Source organism: Sorex araneus, chromosome 4, assembly GCF_027595985.1.
Source record: "Sorex araneus isolate mSorAra2 chromosome 4, mSorAra2.pri, whole genome shotgun sequence".
NCBI classification, from domain to species: Eukaryota; Metazoa; Chordata; class Mammalia; order Eulipotyphla; family Soricidae; genus Sorex; species Sorex araneus.
Window position 1 is genome coordinate 104,188,219 of NC_073305.1, and position 12,121 is coordinate 104,200,339.

The window sequence follows — 12,121 nt, forward strand, 5'->3', positions numbered from 1 at the left end:
TTTTAAAATAAGGTAGCTTACAGAGATTCTCTGTAAGGAGTTTAGAAAATTAATATACATTTTCATTATGTAACCAGGAATGGAATTGTTGGTCATTTTGGAGCTTATGTTTTAACTTTTGAAGAACTTTCAGACTGTTTTCAGTGTAGCTGTTTTTATGTATTTTTATCAGTGGTGTAAGAAACCTCAGTTTCTCTGCATCCTCATCAACACTGTCCAATTATAGCCGCTATATCCTTATTCTTCTTTTTAACCACGCCTGACAGTGTTTACCAGTCATTTCCTGTGGTTTGCCTGGGATTCAGCCAAGGCCTCCACCATGTAAACCATGCAGTCTATCCCTTTGAGCTACACTGGGCCTAATCATAGTTGTCCCAATGTACTTTTGTGCTTTAATTCTTAAAAATATTAGCAAATTCTGTATTCTTTAAAATATTAATGATAATAATGTCAACCATAACAATGGTTAGTCTTTATGTAATATACTATGTATGAGGGCTGTTCATCTTCTTCCTCTAATTCCAAGTAACGGGAGCATATTGCTTGTACATACACACTAAACCCCTCCCCCCACACACACATACAGAAACAAGCACCCTATTAACCTATCCAGGTGCTCTTTTTCAAGTTTTTTGAAATCATGAGAATCCTAATTATAAGATCTATATCATATTAACTGTGACTATAATCTATCAGTATATTTTGCTTGCAGGTTTATAAAAAATAAAATATTGGCAGGTTAATACTAATAGGTTGAAAGCATAATAATCTGGACTGCCTCAAACAAGGGTCTTGTGAGTCTAACAAAGGTGGTAAAATAATGTGTTATTTCATAGTTTTATGTGTGTCTTGTAAGAAATGAATCTTGAGAATCTAGTTTACATTCTCATTTATTTCAAAGTTTAAAACATTTTCATTAGGTGGTTGTAATCTGAAGAATAAATCTGCTCAGTCCCTGGAATATTGTGCTGAATTACTGGGCTTGGATCAAGATGACCTTCGTGTAAGTTTAACCACGAGAGTGATGCTGACCACAGCAGGAGGCACCAAGGGAACAGTTATAAAGTAAGCTCAGAGTTCATTGCTGCCCTGCATTGTGTGCCTGTCAAGTGGACACATGGGGGTAGGGTGGGGGTTGGGATTGAGGACAGAATATGGGAACTTGTTGGAGGGAAGTTGACACTGGTGGTGAAATTGGGGTTAAAATGCTATATGCCTAAAATAAGCTATCAACAACTTTGTAAATCACAGTTCCTTTCTTTCTTTCCTTCTTCCTTTCTTTCTTTCTTTCTTTCTTTCTTTCTTTCTTTCTTTCTTTCTTTCTTTCTTTCTTTCTTTCTTTCTTTCTTTCTTTTTTTTTTTTTTTTTTTTGTTTTTTTGGGTCAAACCCAGTGATGCACAGTAGTTACTCCTGGCTCTGCACTCAGGAATTATTCCGAGCGGTGCTGTGGGATGCTGGGAATCAAATTCTAGTTGGCCATGTGCAAGGCAAACCCCCTACCTGCTGTACTTTCTCTCCAGCCCCAGATGACAATTTTTTTTAAATTTCTTTTTTGATTTTTAAATTAATCACCGTGAGGTACAGTTACAGATTTGCAAACTTTTTTTTTGCTCTTTGGGTCACACCCGGTGATGCTCAGGGGTTATTCCTGTTTGCACTCAGGAATCACTCCTGGAAGTGCTCAGGGGACCATATGGGATGCTGGGAATCGAACCCAGGTCGGTATCGTGCAAGGCAAACACCCTACCCAGTGTGCTATTGCTCCAGCCCCCGATTTGCAAACTTTTGTGGTTACGTTTCAGTCATACAATGATCGAGTACTCATCCCTCCACCAGTGCCCATTCTCCACCACCAATGATCCCAGCATCCCTCCCACCACCCCCACCCCATCCCCCAATCTCACCCCACCTCTGTGGCAGGGTATTCCCTTTTGTTCTCTCTCTTCTTTTGGGTGTTGTGGTTTGCAATATAGGTTGAATGGCCGTCATGTTTGGTCTGTAGTCTACTTTCAGCTCATATCTCCCATCCTGAGCGGGCCCTCCAAGCACCCTTTACTTGGTGGTCCCTTCTCCATCTGCGCTGCCATTTCCTGGGCCCAGCATGTGAGACTGAATCACAATTCTTTTAACTTCAAAAAAATTTAGAAAAGGAAAAAAAAACCCTCTTTCTTATGATATGTCAGGGACAAACTTTTTTGAGAACACTGATACTTAAAATTGATCTTTACACATGATTCTTGTTTATTTAAAATGTGCTTGATCAAATTTCTGAACATCTTGTTTGTGGATGCAAAAAACTCTGCTCTATAATATTACCAACCAAATAAATATGCTCTTATTTCTTTAACGTTTATAATAATATCTTGAAGATACACTGCAGGGTACAGATTTGGAATTTATAAGCTTTAAAAGGGGCTGGGACCAGAGTGATAGGACAGCAGGTTGGGCGTTTGCCTTGCATACACCTGTGTTTAGTCCTTGGCATCCCATATAGTCCCCTGAGCACTGCCAGGAGTAAATCCTGAATGCAGAGCTATGAGTAACCCCTAAGCATCATGGGGTGTGACCCAAAAAGCCTACATAAATAAATAAATGAGAGACTTTCGTACCGTACTGAAAATAGCAACTGATTGTGTTAATCATTATTTGACTGTTTCATGTGACAGCTTTTTTTCTGAAGCTACACTGCACTTCAGAAATGCATTTTTAGATAAAATTTTAATAATTAAATATAATTCATATAAATTTCATAGTTTTAAGTGCACAGTAGAGTTTTTGAGCTAAGAAAAATGTTTTACTCAATAGATTTCTCTTGTAGTTAAGGTGTCATTTTTATGTATCTCCACAAATGACCTTTTGTATTTATGTTGATCTCCACTATGAATACATTTAGATGTACTTTGATCTGAGTATCTGGTTTAGTTTCACAATATATTTCTATAAGTAATTTTCATTGACCTAATATTTGTTTTTATAGAGTACCCCTGAAAGTGGAGCAAGCAAACAACGCTCGTGATGCCTTGGCAAAGACTGTCTATAGTCATCTTTTTGATCACGTTGTCAATAGGGTAAACCAGTGCTTCCCATTTGAAGCATCATCCTATTTTATTGGAGTCCTAGATATTGCTGGTTTTGGTAAGTAGTCTTGTTTGTGAATCTTTGTTATATTTTTTCCATCCATTTTCTTCATGCACATTAAAAAAAAACCTTTCTCTTGATTAGCTTTTATTTGATGTATTTTCAGTTATCTGTATGTACCTGTATTTTATTTCATAATATGATTTAGGTAGAAAGGCAATGCTTAGGATGAAAAATGGAAAGACTTTTCAGTTTTGGTCACACAAATATTAAAAGATGTTGATTGCAACTGCTGTACTTTGGAGAGGTCTGTATACACTTAAATACAACCCAGTAAAAGTAAAATCTCAGTTGCTAAAAAATAAAGAGAATTAAGTCATTGAAACAAGTGAACACAGGTTGATGTGGCAGTATGGTTTTTCAGTCTTTTTATACCTGAAGGCCAGCACGAGTCTGATGGTACAGTTCCACCATTTAAATGGCAATACTTTTTCATAGCACAGCAAGTAAGCGTTTGCCTTGCATGCGGCCCACCAGGTTCGATTTCTCTGTCCCTCTCCGAGAGCCCAGCAAACTACGGAGAGTATCCCGCCCGCACGGCAGAGCCTGGCAAGCTACCTGTGGCGTATTTAATATGCCAAAAAAACAGTAACGACAAGTCTCACAATGGACACGTTACTGTGCCTGCTTGAGCAAATCGATGAACAACGGGACGACAGTGCTACAGTGCTACTTTTTCATGGACTGGCCAGAAATTTCTTTGCATCATTACCAGTTTACCATTCAAAGGCTAAAAAATACTGATAGAAAATCTTATTTATTTGGTAAAAATAAAATGACTAGTGTTAAATGTTAATAGCTATTTTCACTTAATCTTAACCAAATAGTATTTTAAGATGAAATACTTGAGAACAGCTGCAAAACTCTACAGCTAGAATTGAGTTGGTTCACCAAAGCCTGAATTCTGCTCTGTTTCAATGGCATATTGTGAAAGTCTTAGAGTAAATTTGATTGTTTTTTACATAGAGCTTTATCTGCATCGTGGCAGAGTTTGTCCTCTGTGGGAAAGTGTGAGAGTTTGCATTTTGGGAACGGCAAAATACTTGTTTTTGATATAATATATACATAAAAATATTGTGATAAATCATTACCTTTTGTTCAGAGGGAGAGAAAAACATTAGTATTTAAATAGTCAAAGTCTTCAAATGTTAGTTTCTTGCCCTGTACCAGTTTCACCAGAACACAGATCAGGAAATCATTATATTAGATAATATAAATGTAACATATAATATATGTAACATTATATATTAAAATATAATATATAATAGAAATCATTATATTAGTATATTAGAGCTATAGGAATCTTAATATAATCTCTTAATTTTAGTAATTATTTAGTATTTCTAACCCTGTTTTTTTGTTTGTTTTTACTTTAAGCACTTTGGTTTGCAAAGTTGTTTATAATGCAATTGTTATGAGCATTCAGTGTTCCAACACCAATCTCACCACCAGAGTGACCTTCCTTCCACCATTGTCCCCATTTTCCCAACCCTCTCCCCAAGTATGCCTTCTTAGAAGCACAAAATCATTTATTTTATATTGCTTGTTACAACTAAATGGCTAATGGAATTATCAAAAAGTACATCAGTAAAAGAATATTTGTGAAAATTGCTGTGCCTCACTATGGGGCAAAGAAATTTCGGGCCAGTCCATGAAAGTTGTAAGTCCTTGTCTGAGAGTTTACTAAGCTGTTTGTTGCTAATTGAACCTCCTGTGTTATTATTTTTGCTTGTTGAGTTTAGTTGGGCTGGAGCGATAGCACAACGGTTGGGCATTCGCCTTTCACGCGGCCGACCCTGGTTCGATTCCTCCGCCCCTCTCGGAGAGCCCGGCAAGCTACCGAGAGTATCTCGCTCACACGGCAGAGCCTGCCAAGCTACTCGTGCGTATTGGATATGCCAAAAACAATAACAATAAGTCTCTCAATGAGAGGTGTTACTGGTACCCGTTCAAATAAATCGATGAGCAACGGGATGACAGTGACAGTGACTTTAGTTAGTTTCTATATTACTTTCCCGTCTAACTTGGTGTGCTCCTGCCGGGATGTCAGTACTGTGGAATTTGGAGGTGGTGTGTGGCCACACAATGTGGCTACACTCCAGTAAACTTCAGAATCTGTACAACTGGGCCAGTGAGTTTACATGACAGTGGCTGTGGGATGTGGGCATGACCGGGGCTTCCAGTACTACTGGTTTATCAGAGGCTGCCCACCCCCACTCCAAGAAGACCCAGAGTTCTTAGCCTGAAAACTGGTATACCTGGAATTTTGTCCATTTGGTATCTCCGAAGGGAATAATGATGAAGAGGAGTTGGACCATTGGTGTGGCGGCAGCTGTGGGGTGCAGGTGTGGCTGCCAGGGTTTCAGCAGCGTGGGAACTTGGCATCCCCCTCCTCAAGGTGCCCCACATCTTAGGAATATTTTTATGTTCTGTCACATTTCTTTTACTGACAGGGAACCACTATGACAAATGTGCTGTTTGATGATAGTGTCACCATACAAATATCCTAGTGCAGTTATTCAGACGAGAGGCCAGCGCCTGTCCATGTGGAGGGGGCCAAGGGCTGCCATCCTAGTTGTCGTCTATCTTTGCTGACGTGTCATTCAGTGACTCACAGTTGTGCTTTTCTGGACATCAGGTCCTGTCCCCCTTTAATCCATTTTACTGTTTCTTTGGGTCTTCATTTCCTTATGAAGACTCTTGGGTCACGTGCAACTTAAAATACATTTTATTTATTTATTTATTTATTTATTTATTTTTACCATCTCAGCTGAGGATGTAAAGGAAAAAAAAAAGAAAGAGGGTGTTCTTCCTTTGCAGGGATTTGGAAATTCTGGGTGGAATCTTAACCAGATGACTGAATCTTTAACCACTTTTTTTTAATAGCTAAATTTATACAGAAGAGTATCTTCTAAAGCACTTGGGTTTTTTAGCCGTTTTTCTTTTTTAATTATCGCTTTAACACTTGTGCTTTAACATTCTTCTAACATATGTGGCTTATGTTTTGTACCTTTTACTATATTACACTTACTCATCTGACATAATACCTTTTTTTCATTAAGGGAAGCCAAGTAGTTTTTTTTTTCAGTAGTTCATTTTAATGCCTAACAAAATCAAAGTCTTGAAATGAGAGTATTTGGGGAATAGAGAACAGTTAGATGTATTTTTAGCCTAATCTTCAAATAATCATTGAAGCAATTAAATTTTATCTTAAAGTAAGTTTTGTTAACAAAGATGATTTGATGTGAACCTTTATTCTGGTTTTATGTTTTCAGAGTACTTTGAACATAACAGTTTTGAACAATTTTGCATCAACTATTGCAATGAAAAGCTTCAACAATTTTTTAATGAAAGGATTCTGAAGGAGGTAATTGCCTTTATTGATTTAATACAAGTACTACATTAAGTGATTTAAATTTCAAAGAGCAAAGGCATGCCACAGTTGCCCTGATTGATGGGATATGTAATATAAGATCACACAGGGAATCAAAGATGCCTGGCATAAGCCCCAATGCCTTTTAATTGCTGTTCATGCACACCAGGCCTATTCATGAAACAGTTGAAGATTAGGGATAAAATTAATAGGTACCGCCTTAGAAGTAAACATCTGTTGCTTTCTTACCAGTGCCTTTAAAGTTCTGCTTGTTTCTTTTTGGGATTCCTTTTGTTTGTATTCATGCCACTGCCAGACAACTTTCTACAGTCATCCCAGTTCTTAGTATCTCCCATCCTTCCTCTTTGTACTTTGGTGCCTTACATTGCTACCTCCTTATCCTTTCTCTCTTTTTGGCAGGAAAACCACTACGTTGGGAGATTTTGAGGGAACACTGGCCTGAAGTGCCTTTGGGCAGAGCTTTTCCTGCGCACTGTCAGGTGTATTCCCAGTCTCCCCTGGATGTCCTTTGGCCTGACATATTTCTGGTCCTGGCTGCTGTCTGCCTCTATTAATAACTGTGGGCAGTACCATGTTGCCACCATGTCTAGGAAAGTTGATCATTTTTTGGTGGTGGTGGGAAACCTCCCAAGTGTTCAAGAGAAATGTACCCTCCTAGTGATTCATGGCCAGTGGAACTGGGGGTTCATGCTCAGACCCTGTGGCCATCCTGGCCCCATTGGAGCTCGGGGGCGTCCAGGTTTGGAGCTTGCAGAGCTTGGGGGCTCTTAGGGGTGTATCAGGTGATGCTGGAGGACCATGTGGTACAGGGATGCACTTTTGCCCCTATACTGCCATGTGCTATTTGATCCCTCTCTTCATTTTTTTGGAGCTGGTGATGCAAAGACAGAGCATATATACAAGCCATGAATTTTTTTGTTTGTTTGTTTGGGTCACGCTTACAATAGTGTTGATGCTAATGTTTTTTTTTTTAAATTTATTTACTTTTTAATTAGTGAGTCACAGTGAGGGTACAGTTACAGATTCACATATTTTCGTGCTTGTTTTTCCCTCATGCAATGTTTAAGAGCCCATCCCTCCACCAGTGTCCATCCTCCACCACCCATGAACCTAGTATCCCTCCCACCCCCCCAGTCCCATCCCCCCACCCCACCCGGCCTCTGTAGCACAAGCCATGAATTTTACCCCTGAGCTACATCCTTATAATTTCTTAGAGTGAGGTAAAGAGATTCTGTATGCATTGATTTGTAAACAGGCTCATCTGTTCTCCACCCATGTATTTAAATTCCACAGTATTTTCTTATAAGACCTGCCTTTCCTTCCTTTGATCTACTTGAATTTTTTAGTAAATGAAGATAGTGAAGTTAAAAAAAAAATGAAAAGGACTCAGATTACAGATTTGCTATAACTGTCTTTGAAAAATAATGTAGGACTATTGAAAGTGATATTTCAGAGCAAAATCTTAACTCGGAAGCTAATTTCTTTAGCTGTTCTATAAACTTTCTTGTAAACTATGGCCCTGGCCCTTGGAACAAATTTTGCATGTCATTTGTTTTGCAAATAAAATTTCTTGGAAGACAGCCATGCCTTCTCTTCACTGTTAATCTATGACTGCCTTTGTGCTGCAGTGGCATAATTGAGTAGTTGTGACAGATAACTATGACTCATGCTGATTATATTGTTAGACCCATTAGAGAAAAAAGTTTGCTGACCTTTGCTTAGTTTTCCCAGTAAGTTTGAGTTTAAAATTGCTAAAAAGTTTAGAAAAACCCTGACCTTTTCTTGGGTCTCTGAATGCTTATGAGTAAGTTTCTGCAGTTTCTTGCCTGTAGCTACACTGCATGTTTCCAGAACAGGAGAAGATGGAGTCCCGGAAATAATTAGCATGAATAATCTGTACACTGACTTAACAATGAATGTTATGATAAGAAATAGCACAAAATAATGAACACGATTCATATCACACAGTCTTCAGGACTTAAGATAGTGATTATTTTGTTTTAGGAGCAAGAACTCTATCAAAAAGAAGGTTTGGGTGTTAACGAAGTGCACTATGTGGATAATCAGGACTGTATCGGTATGTATGCTTCTTCCTCTGGTGTAAGGGAAATGAAGAAATGCAGATGCTTCTACTAGTGATTTTTCTTTGCTGAGTGTTTGGTATTTTCTAGCCCTGCTTGAAAATTGTTTTGTTTTTTTTTTACCAAGACATCAAATTCAGTTCTGCTGAAAGTTATCTGTTTCATTTGATGGATATTAAGCATCAAATGTGTGAATAAGAAGGAAAATAAGTCGCTTAAGTAGTAAAAGGATTTATTATTTGATATGAGGAAGTTCATTCTTCACCCAGACTCCAGGTGACATTGGGGTTTGTCTCTGCTGATTTGAAATTCTCTTGGTTCTGTTCTCCTGGCTGCTTGCAAGGTAGCTTCAGAATAGCCACACGTAATGGAGAGCAGTCTGTTTTTATTAATAAAGAAACTTTTTTCCTTACCGTCCAGTAGTCGTTAGCGTTCCTTTTCTTGTCTGTCTGTAAAATCAACTGCTGGGTAAGTCTTATTTTGGAAACCCATTTAACTATCAAGTTAGTAAATGATGTACTAGAATCGGACAAGAGAGGATTATAATAGTAATATTAATTCACCTTTGCGTAACCTTTGAGGGTACTTTGACTTCCTACTCTGTTCAGCATTCCACGCACATATTGCCTTCTTTTTCAGAACTCACCTGTGCATTCCACTGTCTGATCCTGGGTATACCTCTTTCTCCTTTCACAGTTTTTTCTGCCCAGTTCCACATCTTTGACAGCATAGTTCACTTATAATTTAGATCAGCCTGCCCTACTTCACCAACTATAATTTCCCAAGAGGCATCGTTTTCTGACTGTGCAGTTAGAATCTTGATACAATTTCACATGTATTTTAAAATCTGTCCCAGTGAACAGTTCTTATATATTATATGTAAGCAGTTTATGTTTACCATTATTTTTGAATAGGGAGGAATTTCAGATAACATGAATTGAAAGAGAAGAATGCTCTGTTATAGAAAAGTTTTACTAGAGACTATTTGAATTAATTTCTATAGGTAGTATTAAAATCTATGTATGCAAAAGGTTCTGCAGTTTATTTCCTTTCAGATACAGAGAACCAACTTGGTACTGTAGAATTCCTTAATGTCCTTTTTGACTTAGAAATGGAATACTTTTTACAGTAGTTACTTTCTGTTGAACTGTTTTCCTAAAACCTGTTGGTACCCTACATCCCAGTCCTCTAATACATTGCCAGATTTGAAATAAAAGTCATCTTTCTATAGAGACTTTGCGAGAATATTTACAAAATACATTATATTGCTTTTAACCTGTCCTTGAAACGTGATATCAGTAACTGCTCACATATCTTTCAGATGATACATATTTATGTTTAAAAATTTTTTTTAAATGATTTTCAACACTACCATCTTTTAATTTTTTGGGAAATAGATTTAATTGAAGCAAAATTAGTAGGAATACTGGATATTTTGGATGAAGAAAATCGCCTTCCCCAGTCAAGTGATCAACATTTTACATCTGTCGTTCACCAGAAGCACAAAGATCATTTCCGACTTACTGTGAGTTTGCTGTTTTCTAATTGAAATTTTTGGGCTGGAGAGTTAGCACAGCGGGTAGGGCATTTGCTTTGCACGCAGCCCACCTGGGTTCAATCCCTGTCATCCCATATGGTTCCCTGAGCACTGCCAGGAGTAATTCCTGAGTGCAGAGCCAGGGGTAACATTGCCAGATGTGACCCAAAAAGAAAAAAAAAATTGAAACTCTTGGGTGAGAAGATAGACCTTTCAAAAAATTTATCAGATGCCGAGACATAGTGCAAATTTGAGAGAATATTTACAAAATACATTACATTGCTTTTAGAGAATGCAGAGAGAATGAGGCACAATCCTTGGCACTTTGGAGCCTCTCTGTGCTGCCAGGTGGCAGCAGCTTTGTTGACATTTTTAGAGTGAACCTGGTGACGCTCAGGACTTACTCCTGGCTCTGTGCTCTGTGCTAAGAGGTCCCTCCTGAAGTGCTCGGAGCCCAGCCAGGTTTGGCTGTGAGCGAGGCAAGTGCCAAAACCCCCTTTTGCTATTTTCCTGGCCCCTTCGCTTGCACTTTTAAATCTTTTTTTTTTTTTTTTTTTGGTTTTTGGGTCACACCCGGCGATGCACAGGGGTTACTCCTGGCTCTTCACTCAGGAATTACCCCTGGCGGTGCTCAGGGGACCATATGGGATGCTGGGATTAGAACCGGGGTCGACCGCGTGCAAGGCAAACGCCCTACCCGCTGTGCTATCGCTCCAGCCCCGCACTTTTAAATCTTAAAAGGAGAATGATTGTGTGAAAAGTATAAAAATTACCCTTATAGTTTTAGGTCTTTTACATTTCATGCTTCCTAAAGGAAGTTAGGTATTTTCTTGTAATTTAACAAACATATCCATTTTCTTTCAGATTCCCCGAAAGTCTAAGCTGGCAATTCATAGGAACATTCGAGATGATGAAGGCTTCATTATCAGGCATTTTGCAGGGGCTGTGTGCTATGAAACAGTAAGTATAGCTTTTGCCGAGAGAAAACCATTTGATGTTGAAGTTGTGCTGTGAAGTACGATTAACCTCCAAACACATCTAGTTATTTGTATTTAAATGAAATAAAATGGTTATATAAAAGTAATGCTTCACACATACACAAAAATGAAATAAAATGGGAAAGTTGGCTCCTTTGTTCCTCAGTGTTAGATGTTCTCCATGTTCACATTGGCTGGTGGGGACTTTTCTGGAAAACACAGATGTGGCAAATTTCTCTTATCCCAGAATATTTGACAGGATATTGCTGGGTTCAGAGAAGTACTCGCAAGATGGTCCAAGCAATTTCTCTTTGCTTATTTTTCAGACCCAGTTTGTGGAGAAAAATAATGATGCCTTACACATGTCTCTTGAATCCTTAATATGTGAATCCAGGGATAAGTTTATTCGGGAATTATTTGAATCATCCACAAATAACAACAAAGATACTAAACAGAAAGCAGGAAAACTTAGCTTCATCAGTGTGGGAAACAAGTTTAAGGTATTTGTATTAAACTCGTAATAATTTTAGCTGTATTTAAAGTGTACCGTTTTATAGTTTACAGTGAATGATGTCGATCAGCAGTCCCACAACTGCGGTGCAGTAGCAGATTCTATATTCTTAATGTTCATATGTGAAATAACAGAACGTACACAACAGTAATTGAACATACAGAAATGTTCCTCATTTTATGAATGTGTTCTTTCTTGGTGCTTAACATACCTGATTGCTTCTCCGAATGTTCTTACTTCTGCTTACAGCCTGGTTGACCTTCAAACTTTTTCTTTCCCATGTGTTTTCTGTTTCCTTCCTTATTCAGCAGTTTTGTTTTAGCTGGAGTAGTCCAGCTCGGAGTGTCTAGAGAGGACTAGTTGAGTTGTGAGAGGAAAAGCAGGCACAGCCAGGGGCCTCAGGTAAATGATCAGCTTCGTGGACTCCTTTTTATCAAGTGGCTGCCATGTTCCAAAGAGCCATCTGTCACGGTGCTTTATGG

At 38.4% G+C, this 12,121-nt stretch overlaps 1 protein-coding gene across 2 annotated transcripts in view; it reads left to right on the forward strand.

Moving 5' to 3' along the window:
* MYO6 (myosin VI) overlaps positions 1 to 12,121 on the forward strand; it is a 151,185-nt gene that overhangs the window by 91,362 nt on the left and 47,702 nt on the right. For both annotated transcript variants that reach the window (XM_055134700.1, XM_055134699.1), the window contains exons 12-18: positions 921 to 1,065; positions 2,979 to 3,136; positions 6,415 to 6,506; positions 8,538 to 8,610; positions 10,012 to 10,139; positions 11,016 to 11,111; positions 11,455 to 11,628. In XM_055134700.1, the coding sequence (XP_054990675.1) occupies positions 921 to 1,065; positions 2,979 to 3,136; positions 6,415 to 6,506; positions 8,538 to 8,610; positions 10,012 to 10,139; positions 11,016 to 11,111; positions 11,455 to 11,628 (866 nt within the window). The remainder of the gene's footprint in view (positions 1 to 920; positions 1,066 to 2,978; positions 3,137 to 6,414; positions 6,507 to 8,537; positions 8,611 to 10,011; positions 10,140 to 11,015; positions 11,112 to 11,454; positions 11,629 to 12,121) is intronic.